At 38.2% G+C, this 15,086-nt stretch overlaps 2 protein-coding genes across 2 annotated transcripts; one reads left to right on the top strand and one right to left on the bottom strand.

The window, feature by feature from the left end:
• The first annotated feature begins 4,603 nt into the window (after positions 1-4,603).
• On the top strand, positions 4,604-8,636 carry LOC113766839 (gibberellin 2-beta-dioxygenase 2-like). The gene is made up of 3 exons (XM_027311000.1): positions 4,604-4,983; positions 7,016-7,379; positions 8,116-8,636. The coding sequence occupies exons 1-3, from the start codon at positions 4,604-4,606 to the stop codon at positions 8,377-8,379; spliced, it is 1,008 nt and encodes a 335-aa protein (XP_027166801.1). The 3' UTR covers positions 8,380-8,636.
• A 246-nt stretch (positions 8,637-8,882) lies between these two features.
• Positions 8,883-14,031, bottom strand: LOC113765079 (alkaline/neutral invertase A, mitochondrial). The gene is made up of 6 exons (XM_027309129.1): positions 12,910-14,031; positions 12,055-12,220; positions 11,325-11,536; positions 9,953-10,446; positions 9,768-9,816; positions 8,883-9,514 (listed from the first exon to the last, which is right to left on the bottom strand). Exons 1-6 carry the CDS (start codon positions 13,717-13,719, stop codon positions 9,161-9,163), a joined length of 2,085 nt encoding a protein of 694 aa, XP_027164930.1. The 5' UTR covers positions 13,720-14,031; the 3' UTR covers positions 8,883-9,160.
• Between the last annotated feature and the right edge of the window lie 1,055 nt (positions 14,032-15,086).

The raw sequence follows: 15,086 nt of genomic DNA, 5'->3' as shown, positions 1-15,086 counted from the left end.
AAAAATTCAAAGTTGAAATAGGTTACTCAAAAGTTTTTCCAAAATTTGTGTATAAACTGTGTCTGGGTACGTGTTAAAAAAATCCAAAAAAGAAATTGTAATTGTTTGACATGGCAGAAGGACCAACAATTTCAAACTCTACATCAGATAATTTTACACTTGTTTCCTGCGTTAACCCGATGTAGATGGCCAATCATCTGATTATAATAATGTAAAACAAAAGAATAGCAGTAGTGTCAAGTGATATTATAGTATCATTTTGTGAGGGCCCTCAAGAAATAGTTGTAAAACTTCACTTTTTAGATTCATTTATGATTGATTCTAAATTGATTATCAGCCTAAGTGATTCATTTACACTTTATCAATTATTTGATCAGTATCTTCTATTAATGATTTTCAATTAATTAGAAAGAATATTTGACAAGAAAGATATTATTATTGATAGAATTTAAAACTTAGCTTAGGAATCAATTATTTAGAAAGTTCTCTAACCTAATCTGTAAATAACTTGCAATATTCCATTGCTTTACGGTATTTTTGTTAGGCATAAACTAGAAGTGGCCTTACAGGAAAGAAAATATCTAACAATTCCTACACCTCTAAATAAGAATGAGCTATTGAAGAAGAAAGCAAGCATGCGATCGACACAGAGACCACAATAGCAAGTGGTAATCCTCTTTTTATCTTATTAATTACATGTATGTGTGCGTGGTTTAACAATAGTCTAGTGGTAATTAACATATTGTGAGGGTAAGTTCTGCAATTTTATTACTTTACTACCACCACCTTTTAGGGACAAATCGTCAGCGTCAAACTACTACATTTTACCAGCTTTTGAGCACAAAATTAGTTTAGGCTCGAAAACCCATAATACTTGCTACCATTCTCAACAGGGACAACTATCACTTTGCAGTAGCAGTAAGTTTGGAAGATGAGTATAAGTTTGCAGCAGCGAGTCGAGAATCAAAAAGATCATGAGGATTAAGTATTTGATTATGTAGTTTACTTACCGCCCCTTTTTATTGACTTATCAGCGTTGGTCGGTACTTGATTGAGTGAATCTGCACCAAGAATTACGTGCAATTGGAGTTCGTTTCCAAGGTATCATGCTCCAAAAAGTCCAACATTGGATACAAAATTTCTTTCTGGGCTGTTTTTTAATGTTTAGTGATCAAACGCAAATCTCAGTAGTCGGTACAAGAGTGCGTCGAGCGACCAACCACTACTAACAAGAGTGTTAACGTGCAGTTGTTTTCAAAGATGCATGAACCAAATTAACATCGCATCGCCAAGAAAATGAAAAGAAACAAACACAATATGGCATGTTTTGAGCAGTGAAAGTCACGGGGGGAGAGTACCATCACATCCACAACTCCCATTTCAATAAGGGGGTGCCCCCCGACGCCATGCTCCTGATCATCCAGCTGGTTTGAGCAACAAATGTAGACCAAATAGGATAGCTCAACTTTGAGGACCCATTCAGATTCTCGTCTTTAGTTTGTGTGATCGTTAGTCAATCGTATTAGTAGTATTTTGAGGAGTGGTGCTGCTGGTCCCATGCCATATTGCCATGAGATGAGATGAGAGGAGAGAGACCGCCATTTGCCCCATTAGAATTTAGAAACCCACTCCTTTCCTTTGGCAACTGTGAATGACACCACGGATAACACTACTGAAAATAGAGAGTACGGACTGCAGCAGTGTTTCCCGGTTAACTCTCTTAATAAAAGTCTCCTTGACATTTTCTTCAAGTCTATTATATTTGTTTTGGTGACTTCATTTTGGTGAGTAGGAATGTGTTAATTTTGTACATTGTTACTATTTCACAATAATAATAATGTTTACCTTTCTTAGAGATGAATGAACCAACTCGCCCTCCCCCACCCCCACCCCCCTACAATTGAAGAAAAATAATAATGAAAGAAGGGAATAAACCCCTTCCCACACATGGCATGGTTGATAAAACTTTTCAATCTCAAAGGAACTAAGCTTCAACCCCTCTTTTCATCTAAATCATCTCCCATCGCCCTTACGATACAGCATGTAACTTTTGACCCGTCCACAAAATTGATGTGTTTAGAAGTTAAGAATGAAAAGAAGAAACAAGAAAGAAAATCCCATGCATTATGCAAATTAATCACAAAAGCTGGCTCACTTTCTGGGCTCCGAAATGGCCAGGCCGGGGACCCCCAACAACGAGATGAGACGGAGTTATAGAAGTCTCGAGCAAATATGTGGCGGTGGCCACATTCATCTTGACATCACCACGATTGCATTGCATTTGCATTTGCGTGGTGGCAAATTTTGAAAAAGTTTCGTACGTACTCAATAGTGCAGTCATGGCCCCCCAGCTAGAGCTAGAAATAGAGAGAATTACTAGAAAGCTAGCCACTTCTACGAGACCACGAAAGCAACTGGCCCTTGTTGACCTGACTCGCTAGCAAGTTTTTGAGGGAAAGTTTCTGAGTCAATCTAAAAAAAAATCTCTTGTATCATTTGAAAATCCAAAGGACGTCCTAAGTTCCTGAAATACGGATTACTTGCCATTTGTTACATTAATGATGTTATCTCCTGTACGTCCATAGACCCCGAACCATGACTTTTACTTTTACCACCCACTAATATCTACTACATTTGTTGTGCTTATCGATGTTCCCACCCCCTTTTCGAAATAATTTCTATATGTAGCTTCTCACCCACCCCTCCCCCAACCCCCCAGCCCCCCCCGGGGAAAAAAAAAAAAAGAAGAAGGAATGAAAGAAAGTGGTAAACATTTACATCAGTCATCGGGGCCACATCCACAGAAAGAGACGGACAATATAAATCTAACAAATAGGATAGAGAGGCATGAATGATCCAGCGGCGGTCAGCTGAGGATGCTTTTAAGCAATCGGTCTTCACCGAGTCTGAGAAGGGAGGGGGAGAGTGACAGAACAATGCATGGGAATGCAATGCAAAACCTGGTTCCAGCTTCGCAGGTGAAAGGGCTATCTACAATTTATTGCACACTTTGATTAATTATGTAAGTGCCCAATTAGTATATATATATATATATACACACACACAGACACACATTCGGATATTTCAGCAACTTTAAGAGCTCCTTGACCTATATATTTTATGCTCGGCAATCTTTGATTCCTATAAATTCAATCAATCATAGAGGTATAGTCAGCGATAAAAAAAAAAAACAGAGAGAGGATCATTCGAAATGCGAGATCAGAAGGTGTATTAATTAATTATGAATAAGGCCTCAAGAGTCAAGATTTCCACAGAATCAAGACTAGTTTTTTTTTTTTTATTTGAAGGATCAAGACTAGTTCACATCATATATATATATATATATATATATATACTAGTGTAAATAAATATATATATATATATATGATATATGATATGATATGAGAGGAGCAGTGGAAAGTCTTCTCTTGTGATTTTTATTTAGTATGTTGAAAGCGATCCATCGTAACGGTGGTTGGAGATTCCACAGCCCCAGCTGAAAGCTTCAAGTAACTAATCATATCTTAATCGGTCAATTTTAGCATTGAAAAAATCGGTGGCTCCACGGAATTACAAAAAAATCTACGATTCAGGTAATTGTCTGATGGGTGGATGCCTTATATGTGTCTGTGTGTGTGTATATATGTGTGTATATATATGTGTGTGTGTGTGTTTTGTCAATTGGATTGATTGCTGGGTAACTAACAACCCCTCAAAATGCCAGACCGAATTGAAAACATACGTAACCAATTCCGTGTCATTGCTAAAATGATTGTCTACCAGAATGAATTATTAGAGAATAAGAAACGGAGGAATTAATCTGGTACGTACGCACGTACTTCTTTCTCTGGATTAATTGATTGTGCTGAATAACTAACATTTGCTTAGCCTCTATTGTAATGTCGGTACGCCCGACATTACAATAAATTATTTCCGGCGCAGGAGATTTTTTTTAATTTATGTGTATAGTAATGTAATGATGTCCCCTATTTAATTTAATTTAATTACTACCACCACCATGCCAAGTTTAAGTTTAGGAGGCAATGGTGACAACTTCGGGTAGGAAAGAAGAAGAAGAAAAAAAAAATGAGAAGGTCAGCATCGCCTTGTTGTGTGACATCGATTTGCTTAGCTTCTGTTGTTCTGACTGGTGATGTCTACCTTTCCTTTCCTAATTTGCACAGATTCATCTTATCTTTAACCCCACTCTTTCTTGACATGCCGTGACATATCAAACCCTCTTCTTCATACTAATCATATACTCCACTTTATTTAATGCACACACATTAATTCTACACACACACACGCACGCGCACGCGCACAAACACACCCACTCTCTCTCTCTATATATATAAATTTATATATATACACACACACACGTATGTATATATTAATATATATATATATGTACTATATGTAATTATGTACTATATGTATATGTAAATGGAAGTAGCATTTACTAGTAGTACATGTTTATGTGCATTTATATAATGACCTGCTGCTCGCTCATTCTATCTGAGCCTAAGGTAATATAATAAGCCTAAGCCCTCCACATCCTAATTTCCATCGCCTTTTCTCCCCCTCTTTTTCTTGCAAACAAGAAATGGTGGTGGCAGCTCCAACTCCAGATGGTAATGAGAAAACAAGAGCCACCGAGCTCCCTGTCATTGACCTTTCGGACAGGAGGTCCGAGGTCTCGAAGCTGATGGTGAAAGCGTGCGAAGATTTCGGGTTTTTCAAGCTCATCAACCACGGAGTTGCTGATGATATCATTGCCAAAATGGAAGAACAAAGTTACCAGTTTTTCGCAAAGCCCTCCTCCGAGAAAGAACTAGCAGGCCCTTCTAAGCCCTATGGCTACGGCTGCAGGAACATTGGCTGCAATGGAGACGTTGGAGAGGTTGAATATCTCATTCTTGATGGCAACCCTGCCTCCATTGCTCGCTCCTCCGAAACCATTTCCGCCGACGCTATCGAGTTCAGGTAACAGCAACAACCTCCTGCACTAAAATCTTCCTGCTGCATACATTTGCATGTGTTTTCTTTTTACACCATGCCAGCAACTCCGTCCCTCTGTGTTTCTTGGTTTTGTTAACTATAAATAGCAAGGAGCTAGCGCGCGGCGTTGACAGTTGAGTTGAAGAAACATCCATATAGACAACGTAAGCGAGCACTAGGCACGTTTAATTAATTATTATGGCAAATTCGAGAGCTTGGCTCCCTGATTTATCCTGCAGGTTGAGATTTTGAACTTTAGTTGGAGATGACATAAATGTGGAAGATAGATGCCTTCTTTAGCGATCGATTGAATGTCACTAGAGCGTCTCATCTCAGCAGTAGTAGTACTGTAGTAGTAGTAGTATGATTTATTTTAAGGGTTCCATCTACTTTGCGAGCTATGAATGCAAAATAAAAATGTCACGCCTTCTTCAATAGCAGTAGTAGTGTATATATATATATATTTAAAAAAAAAAAAAAAAAAAAAAAAAACAGAACCAATCTTGGTTGTCCATGCATCTTTAATTAATTAATTAGGTCGTCGAGGCTATTGATTGATTATGCCAACTTGCATATGTATATGTTTCAGACTTTGCTCTTCTTGGCTATAATTCGTTATAACTAACCCTTTTTTGTTTATGGCTCACACATACGTAACACGTACATATAAACAGATATTTGTGAAATTAAATGATTTAGAGATTTGTGAAGGGGACTTGGTACTAAGATAACATGTGATTTTAATTAAGAAAATTAGGAGGAGATGTTTTGCACTTAAAACTAATCAAGTCAAGAAAGAGAGAGAGGCCATTAATTAAAAGCTCAACAAAAAATCCACTCACTCGTCTTGCTTGCTGATTAAACGTTAAAAGCTATCGCTGATCGAGATGCTGATTGGAGACGATGAATATAATATGGAGTACACTAAAAAAGAAAAAAAAAAAAATCTAGGGACACATTTCCATTTCTTCTACTACTGCCTACTGGTATGTTAAATCTAAGTACTATACTTACTACTACTTACTTCTAGGCTATGGCTGGCGCCTGGCTATTAGTAGTAGTCATTATTATAATTATAATTACACAAAACACGATGAGTCTTTCTTTTGACTTCTTGTCACATTAAGTCGGCCGGCCAGCCCATAAATTGGTTGGATTAAGAGAAACTCTCTCTCTCTCTCACTCCTTCACACATTTAATTTAATTCGAAAAAAACACGCTTTCCTATTTTATTTACTACAACTACTACTACTATTTATATAATATATCAGAGGTTTTTTTTTTGTTGGGTATCTGATCGAAAGTCGACGTGTTGTTTCATAAAATATAAATCAGTAGTACTGGACTAATAATTAATTATTTTTCCTTTTTTTATGCCTCCGAATCCTTCTTTGCCAATAATGAATAAAGAAGAGAAGTTATGCCACGAAATGGAGTGCATAATTCACCGTACCGGAGATGTTTTTAATTTTGTGAGACTAGCTGAATTTCCCTACATGCATTATATTAATATGTAGGGAAATAAGAAATGTAGCTTGGTCTGCTTTTGAAAGTACAAGACGTACGTACTTTCAATTTCAAACCATATCATATCATTTAATCAAAAAATATATATATATATATAAAAATTGCAGGAACGTTCAATTGAAATACAGTAGTAGTAGTACTACTAGAATCAACTGACAAGTCAAAACGATCATCATTGTGGCGAACAAGGTCCAATCAAATCAATAAAAATAAAATAAAAAAATAAAAAGAAAGAAACTGGAAAGCTCCCAGATGGATACGGTCATTTTCTTCCCAGTGGCCAGTTTAGCAGTTAAACTCAGAAGAAAAGTGGCAGGGCGAACTGACTGCAAAAGCAAAAAATGCTCTCAGATGAGACCATTCTTTCCATTAATTCCAATAGCCATAGCCTTATTATTATTAGCTGTGATGGGCCATTTTCTGTATTTGTGCCGCGGGGGACTGATGAATGAGTAGTGATGAGTAATGAGGTGAGGTGAAACGGTGGCAGGTGCGCAGTGAGGAGTTATGTAGAAGCAGTTAGGGCGTTGGCATGCGAGATATTGGAGGTGATGGCAGAAGGGTTGGGGGTCCCACACACCTCAGTCTTCAGCGCCCTCGTCAGAGACGTCGACGCTGACTCCCTCCTCAGGCTCAATCACTATCCCCCCGTTCCCCATTGGGACACGTCACCTTCCGACCCTCGCCATCAAAACCCTCGGATCGGCTTTGGCGAGCACACTGACCCTCAGATCTTGACCCTCCTCAGATCCAACGACGTCCGTGGCCTCCAAATCTCACTCCACGACGGGGTTTGGGTCCCGGTCGATCCCCACCCCCAAGCCTTCTTCGTCAATGTTGGTGACGTGTTACAGGTCCTCCTCCTCCTCACTCCTTTTTTTTTTTTTTTTTTTTTACTGCTAATTTTTTTTTTGGTTGTTTTTTGTTTAAATAAGTACTTACTGCTGCTGCTGCTGGTGACAGTACCACTAATATATAGACTGACTAATAAGACTGAGGATACTAAATGGTAATCATAATTCATAGCCGTATATTATATATGGTCTGGGAAATGACATGAATTGACTGATTGCTGCAAAAACTGAAACTGAAACTACTGAAACTGAACTGGAGGAGTGGGGAGTTTTCCTTTCCTTTGATGGAGATATCTGATCTGATGCAACAATAATGGAATAGATTTCAGAGCGCAGTTGGATTGACGGATGCCCCAATTCTGATAACAATTCATTCCCTCTCTCTCCCCCTGCTCCCGCTTAGACCACAGGCTACAGACTTTTTCGATTCCCTCTTTTTTCTGTTTGTGTTCCGGGAGCAACATAGTAGTAGGTATCTATTAACGCTACCTAGACACCACAGTTTTAGTAACAATAATAATTTATTATGAGACAGAGTAAAGATTAATTTATTATGGAGTACTCTAAAACCACAGTTGACTCCACATTCCTATGATACATACGCTTTGAGTAACTTCTGATCTGATCTTTATGGTGTCGTCGACAATCTCTCTCTCTCTCTCTCAATAAGAAAAAAGAAAAAAAATCTCTAGTGTCTAACTTTGTGCAACTCTCCGCTGCTGATGTGATGCTGAAGGCCATGACAAACGGGAGGTTCTTGAGCGTGAAACACCGAGCCACGGTGAGCTGGTACCGGTCCAGAATGTCAATGGCCTACTTCGCCTCCCCACCACTCCGTGCAAGGATCGGGCCAATCCCCGAAATGGTGACGCCACACAATCCGCCCCTTTACAGATCATTTACGTGGGACGAATACAAGAAAGCTACCTATTCTCGACGCCTCGGAGATGGCCGTCTCAATATGTTCAGGTTCCAACCAAACGATGAGCTCGGAAAGTGATTTGGCCTATATTATATGCTTCTCGACCCCCCCGCCCCAACAACAAAACAATAATGATTTTGTACCCTCGGAGAGGAGTTCTCAAGCTTCAATCCTTTCTTTCCACAGGTTTTGCCAACTATGTAGTATGTTAGGTGTGGGATGTGTGCCTTTCTAAATGGACACCATGACATTCGATCTCCTGATCAGTGGTTCTGTTGTAGGCCTCATTTCATTGTCAATTAACAAGGTCATCACGCTGCTGCCACTTTTGCACCGTTCCAGGCTTTATTCCCATTAGTTGTTGATACCCTCACAACCACTGCTAGGTAGGTCAAATTCGGGGAAAAACAAGAATTGGCTTGTGCCCACAAGCCTTTTGGGACTCTTTTCGAATCTTCTCCTAGACGACTCTTTATCATGTCAATATCATCTCAATTTCGTCAAATTAGACGGGTATATGAGCAGGAATTCATGAATGCGGTTAGCAAGTAAGAAAATATCATTGCTGAGGTTGACAAAGATGAAATAAAAACTAACACTGCTTGCATAAAATGATGGTCTCTACGTTGATAGAATACAATTGCGTTTGTTCATTCCCAGAATCTTATGACATGTCAAAAAGCAGCAGCTTCTGTTATGTGTGTCAAATGGAATACACAACAATAATTATTGTCAGCACGGTTAAAATTTAGCAGCATTATTTATTTAGAAGTAGTTTATAATTAAAGCGCCAGCCAGGCAAGGTGATTGTCGCAGGGTTGTTCTCAAATTTCCACTCGAAGAAGCATCTCAGTAGTGTCTACTTTATTTGTGGTAGCAGCGGCTCAGACACACTAGGTGATCTACTCGCAACACGTGCACACTTTGTTCGCCGCCCATTTTTGTTCAGCCCGCATACACAGTTCTCCAGAATCTCATAATCTTCATTCCAAAACAACATTGAAGCCATCTCTGGATTTTCCAGTAGCATTTTAGAGGTAAGGTATCCAGCAATTGTCCACGTCTGATAAAGTCGAGACTGTTTTCCTATAAACCTTCCATGTCTGGTATCATAATATTCGGGCCACTGATCCACTAGAAGCCTTTTCTCAGCCGAAGCCAATGCTCTGCTTGCTAATTCTGGTTTGCCCATCTTCATGCAAGCCAGCGTGAACTGAAACATCATGAGACAGCCATGTGAGAGAGAGAATTAGAGGGTGGAAGAACTACAATGCAAGTATCCCGCTCTCGCACGAGTAAATGCATGATATCTGACTGCCATTTTTTCTCGCACACAGTTTAAATTACTGCACTTGAGTGAAAAATAAAACTTCTCAAAAATGTTCTCCTTAACATCTCTCTTCTTGTAGTTACTGAGCTGAAAATCTTATAAACAGACAATCCTCACACATTTAGAAGAAGCTTACCTGCCACAGCAGTGTTGGCCACGACCCAGCATTATGATAAGACCATGGCCTACATGCAAATTAGATTTTGACAATTAGATGAAGTCATATTAGAGCATGAATGCACGAAGTAGGATTTCACGGTGAGCCAACCCTACGATATCGAGTGCATAGAAGCAAAAGAAATAAAAAAGACAGATGCTCACGTATTTTTAGGGTCACTGCCTGTGATAACGCGCCATTCTTCGCACTCCAAAGCCGGATAACATATCTTAAGAGGCATGTCTGACACAAGGTCATCCCATTTGTCTTCAATCAAACTGAGTACACCTTCATTTTGCGTAGGCGTTCCCAGCGATGATATAATAGCCCAAAGATTTCCAAGCGTGAAAAATCTAAAATCCATATGAGCAGGTTGTAGATTGCCAATAAAGTATCCGCCATTCTCAGGTATCCAATCCACAAGCCAAGATGGAATCTGCTCTGGATATATATTAAATTTGTTGATCGCCTCGGTTGAGTATTCTTCTGTCTTGTATCGATATATTTCGTTGATCTTTTTCATGTCCACCCAATAATACTCCCTTATGTGAAAAGAAAGTGCACTGAGACGGTTATTGATAGCTGCAACTAGCTTCTTTGTTGAATCATTGACAGTAAGCATCTCACGGGAACAGCGTAGAGCTGAATAAAATAAAGACTGAGAAGGCACCAAGTTAACACAAAATCAAATTCCCATAATGGAAAAAGAATTTTAAAACAGTAGCGAAAGAAGAGCAATTATGCGTGTTCTTCGTGAAGACCTATGCAGGAGGTAGCGAAAGGAAGATTGGTGAATATACTGGACTAGAACACCTACCTAGCTATCTAGATGGACAAAGACTGCGCTACTTGCCTATGGTCAGACAAATGACTGCACATCCTTAGACAACTCTACTCCAATTCTAGAGTTCATCAAGCAACTGGATGTGAATCAGCTAAAATTGTTGAGGTTTTGAAATGCAAAATTTCTTCATACAACAGCTGGATATGAAATCAGCTAAAATTGTTAGAGTTTTGAAATGCATATAATAGGTCAATAAGACTCATGAAAAGGGAAAGAAAGACTTCAATTGAGGTCAAGAGCATACACAAGTACCGCTGTAAGTTACCCTACCAACTGAATAGATGAAAGTGGCTCGCATTAAATAGCAACGGAAAAGCAAAAGGATGAAGCAACCTCTCAGGCATTGAAAAACTTTTACGGTAAAAGCAATCAGAATTTCTATTACTATTGACTCTTTTAGTCCTATGGAACCGAAAAGTTACAAGAAGGTTAAAATAAAAATGGAAACTGAGAGTATACATGCAATGGATGTAAAATGAGAATTTAAGTGATGAGGAAGATTTCGCATTCAATTTTTTGCAAGGACTTAAAATAGCCATGTCAAAAGCCAACTTTTCCAATAATTCACCACATATGGCATAAGTAAGAAAATCAAATTAAGATGACTTCCTTTGGTTCCATTTATGTCACATTAAATAGGCCTTACATGCAAAATAATTAACAGTAGGTACACTAACTAAACAATCACTTACTTGGATTTCGAGAGGATGGCCATGAATACCCATCCTTCTGTCAATCATGCAGGACCCATCAGTGACTAAGAGAGTAGGAAACATATCAAAACCGTCAGTCAAACACAAATTGAGTATCCATCTGATGCCTGTCTGCACATCAACCCTCTCTTGCAGAGAATAATCCCCTGTGATCTTTCCATAAGCTCTCAACAGAATTATCCACCACAAACCTGTCACATTTTGGAAATACCATTATTATTAGCCAAGCATACCCCCTCACCCAACACAGGAAAAATTCACATGCCTTTGAATATTCGAATGAATTGGGAAGGGCATCAAGGATGTTGACTCAGATAATAGGCAGACCTTTAAAACATGCATACAAACAAAAGATATGCAGATGTAGAATTTGTAGAAATACCCATCTAAATTCTGAGTTCAACATTTCACAGACTTCAAATGGAACCATTTCAGTTGACATGTGACATCATGCTCCAAGATCAAATTACACTAGCCTCAAGCATTGATGAATGTGGTTCAGGAAGAACTAAAAGTAAAATGAAATTTGAGTTTGGTTTCCTTAAACGAATGTTCAGATTACTGAACAGAAGAAACACAACAATTGACAATGAGCAGGTGTGAAACTGGAGAGAAATTCATGATGCAGCAGTGAATAAAACAAAAGTTGAGTCGATATACATCTTGAAGAACTTTTGATGGATCAATTTCATAGCAACTGCAACCTTACCAGAATCAACAGGTGCAACACGTCCAATAGCAGATTCACCAAAATCAGGATCCAAAACATCCTCAAATTCTCCATTTCTTCCTTCAAGAGGCACAGCCTTAACTTTAAAACTGGCAGGCATCAACCCCTGTCCAGGGCTGTGGCAGTCCACAGTCTTTTCCCAACTCTAAAAAGTAAGCAGTGCATAACTTTAGTTGTATCCATGCAAATGTACTAAAAAATAAGCTGTCATGCATAGAAACTTACTAACAAAACAAGGAAAAAGCTTAACTAATCTAATTTGTAACAGCAAGGCAAATAGAGCTCAATAACTCATTAGATATTGAACAAAGGAAGGGAAAAAAGAAAAAAATGGGTATGTCAGGGGAGGATTAAAGGTAAGACCAAAGTAAAGGTCCTCCATAAGGATCCAACCCTACCTTTTTACCGATATATAACAAAGTTGTTTCAGGACATATAAGAAAAAAAATGCACCAAAGGAAATTGTTTGGACATACAAGAAAAAAAATGCACCAAAGGAAAGTGTTAATCCAATTTGAGGGCGGGCTCTCTACTAATAAATGACCTCAAATGCTTGAAGACTAGTAACAGCCCCAGAAGAATTATCATGAAACTTAAACATTTGAGATGACAAAGAAAAATATTGCAGCATGCAAGAGTTTACACCATAAGAAACCTAACAATAAGAGTTTACAGTTTACAACATAAGAAACCTATTTATGTATAAAACTTCATGCTCACCTTAACATAACTCTAACAGTGAAATTGACTTTTTTTTTTGGGCCACCCGGGGGGGGGGGGGGTGGGTTTGTGTGTGTGTGTGTTAGACAGAGACAGGTTTACATATCACATTACCTGTAGTTGTAGGGTATGAAGCAGAAAGTTCTTGACAATTTCTCCTTCACCATTAAGCAAGAAAGCAAGAGCTGAAGGGACAAAATCACGAATGAAGACTTGATCATAGTTCAAAGGCAGCTTATCAGCAGGATCAGCAGCAGCAACAGTCCCCACAGGGAGTCCACAATAATTTACAACAGCCCCTCGAAGCAATTTCCAAGCCTCTTTTTCTACCTCAGACACCTCTCTCTTCAGGGTCGATCTAAAAACCATTGACCCATCCGAGCGCTGGTTGAGATTATCTATATTTACACCTAAACTATCATTTACCTCTACCCTAGCTTCATTATCTTTATCTTTTTCTACATTTTCCAGTACCTTGTGAGCCTCTTCAATTGTCTCAATCAACAAGGGCTTCACACGTAAATCTCCTCTAACATAAATTTTCTCAAAGCTGTTTTGATTAACTTTAGATTCAATGGACGTCGAATGGTTCCTGACATCCGACGCAACATTTACTTTATTTGAAACAAGTCTATCATTACTCGTATTAAGTGGACAGCCAGAAAAAAACCTAGATTGTCCAGAATCCGAACCAGATAAACAAAAAGCTCTCCAGTTCGGAGTATTTGTTCTAGTAAAACCTACAACCCTATTGCTAGAATCAGGTAAATCATTCAAATTCGGTTGTAATTTCGACAAATTGTCAGTAATCAAATAATTAGAATTGAGAAATGGGAATCCGAAAAGGGATGAATTCTTGCAGCTAACTAAGATTCTACGACAGGGTTTCATAGTGGAAAGTCCAATACAGCTGCTGGTATTCATTTCTTGAATTCGGAACAAAAATACGCAGCGAGCTGCAGGAGGGTCTGTAGTAATATAACCCAAAGCTTTATAAAAGTCTTAAGCTTTGTGTAAATATTATAGGTCGAGTGTCTATGTACAATAGCTCTATGATATCTAGAAAAGTCAAATCTTTAACAACAGATAATACTAATGATTTATCTAAAACGAGCTAGGATATAAATATACAAAGTTGTTCTTTTTTATAACGAAATAAAAATGTAAATGAAAAACTGAAATGAAAGGGAACTTACAGTTGGAAGGAGCTGAAGAGAGAGCGTGTCTGAAGATAGAACAGAGGTAGTTACATGTGGGAAGCCAAAGGTGGGAGTTGAGAGGGGTTTATATAGAGATGCTGGCAGTTGCGGGCCGGAAACTTCCTTGAATCAACAAAAGCAGCAGGTAAAAACAATTTTTTTTTTTTTTTTAAAAAAAAAAATTTTTTTTGCGCCCTTTGCCAAAAAAGGGTACGCTAGTATTTTTGTGTTTCCAGTAATGAACCTTGCGCGTGACACTTGAGTTTCACAAAATTTATCTCACAAGACAAGAAGAAAAAAAAAAATGGGGGACGGAAGACAAATAGTTTCTTGTAATTTTGCGTCTTTTGTTCTTATTTGTTAGGTGGGGACAGGCAGCAATATAATAATTGTACCATGTTTTTCAGAGGCCCTTAACTTTATTAGATCTAAAGGTACGTTTGGCAAAGAGGAATTTATCCTTTCCAGTAAATACTCCACTATGGCATGCAAAGTAAAAAAGGAAACGTGATAAAATAAGGAGAACTGATATATAATATGAGTAATATCATAAAAAAAATTAGTACATGTTAAACTCGTTTATCTGTCGTGTAATATATTCATGTAGTAATGTTACTGTTAATTATTCTTTTTTTTTTACGCGTCAATTGGAATAAAGAAATTGTACGCGTCAATTCATAAAAATTTGAAAGAGTATAGATGTTACAATTTCATTCCAAGTCAAAATGTTAGATAATTTGCAACATACAAAAAAAAGTTCATTTATAAGTGTATGAAAGGATCATTCTCACCCACAATGCATATATACAGAATATATGAAAGGTGAAAACTTCATGCTTTTTTTTTTTTGTCGAAACGATAGAATTCATACTTCTAGTTACATCTTGCATATTCTTATCTTTCATCCCTTTTTCAGTTTTTCCTGCGTCTTCTCAACATGTGTAATTCAAATACGTACGTACGTACGTACGTACGTACGTACGTACGTACGTACGTACGTACGCGTTTTTGGTTGGGGGCTTCCTCTTTGAATTGTCGTAAAAAAAGAATAGACGAGGGGGTGAGCAAGAGTTTATCTTTTGCTTTTCTTCC

This window comes from Coffea eugenioides, chromosome 3 (assembly GCF_003713205.1).
Source record: "Coffea eugenioides isolate CCC68of chromosome 3, Ceug_1.0, whole genome shotgun sequence".
In the NCBI taxonomy this organism is placed as follows: domain Eukaryota; kingdom Viridiplantae; phylum Streptophyta; class Magnoliopsida; order Gentianales; family Rubiaceae; genus Coffea; species Coffea eugenioides.
This window is presented reverse-complemented; position numbering and strand designations above follow the sequence as displayed.

Coding starts and splice junctions, on each gene's coding strand:
- LOC113766839 (XM_027311000.1), top strand. CDS start 4,604: ATGGTGGTGGCAGCTCCAACTCCAGATGGTAATGAGAAAACAAGAGCC. Junction 4,984..7,015: donor GCCGACGCTATCGAGTTCAG/GTAACAGCAACA, acceptor AAACGGTGGCAG/GTGCGCAGTGAGGAGTTATG. Junction 7,380..8,115: donor ATGTTGGTGACGTGTTACAG/GTCCTCCTCCTC, acceptor GTGATGCTGAAG/GCCATGACAAACGGGAGGTT.
- LOC113765079 (XM_027309129.1), bottom strand. CDS start 13,719: ATGAATACCAGCAGCTGTATTGGACTTTCCACTATGAAACCCTGTCGT. Junction 12,221..12,909: donor TTCATACCCTACAACTACAG/GTAATGTGATAT, acceptor CTTACTTTTTAG/AGTTGGGAAAAGACTGTGGA. Junction 10,447..11,324: donor GCCATCCTCTCGAAATCCAA/GTAAGTGATTGT, acceptor GTGCCTTCTCAG/TCTTTATTTTATTCAGCTCT.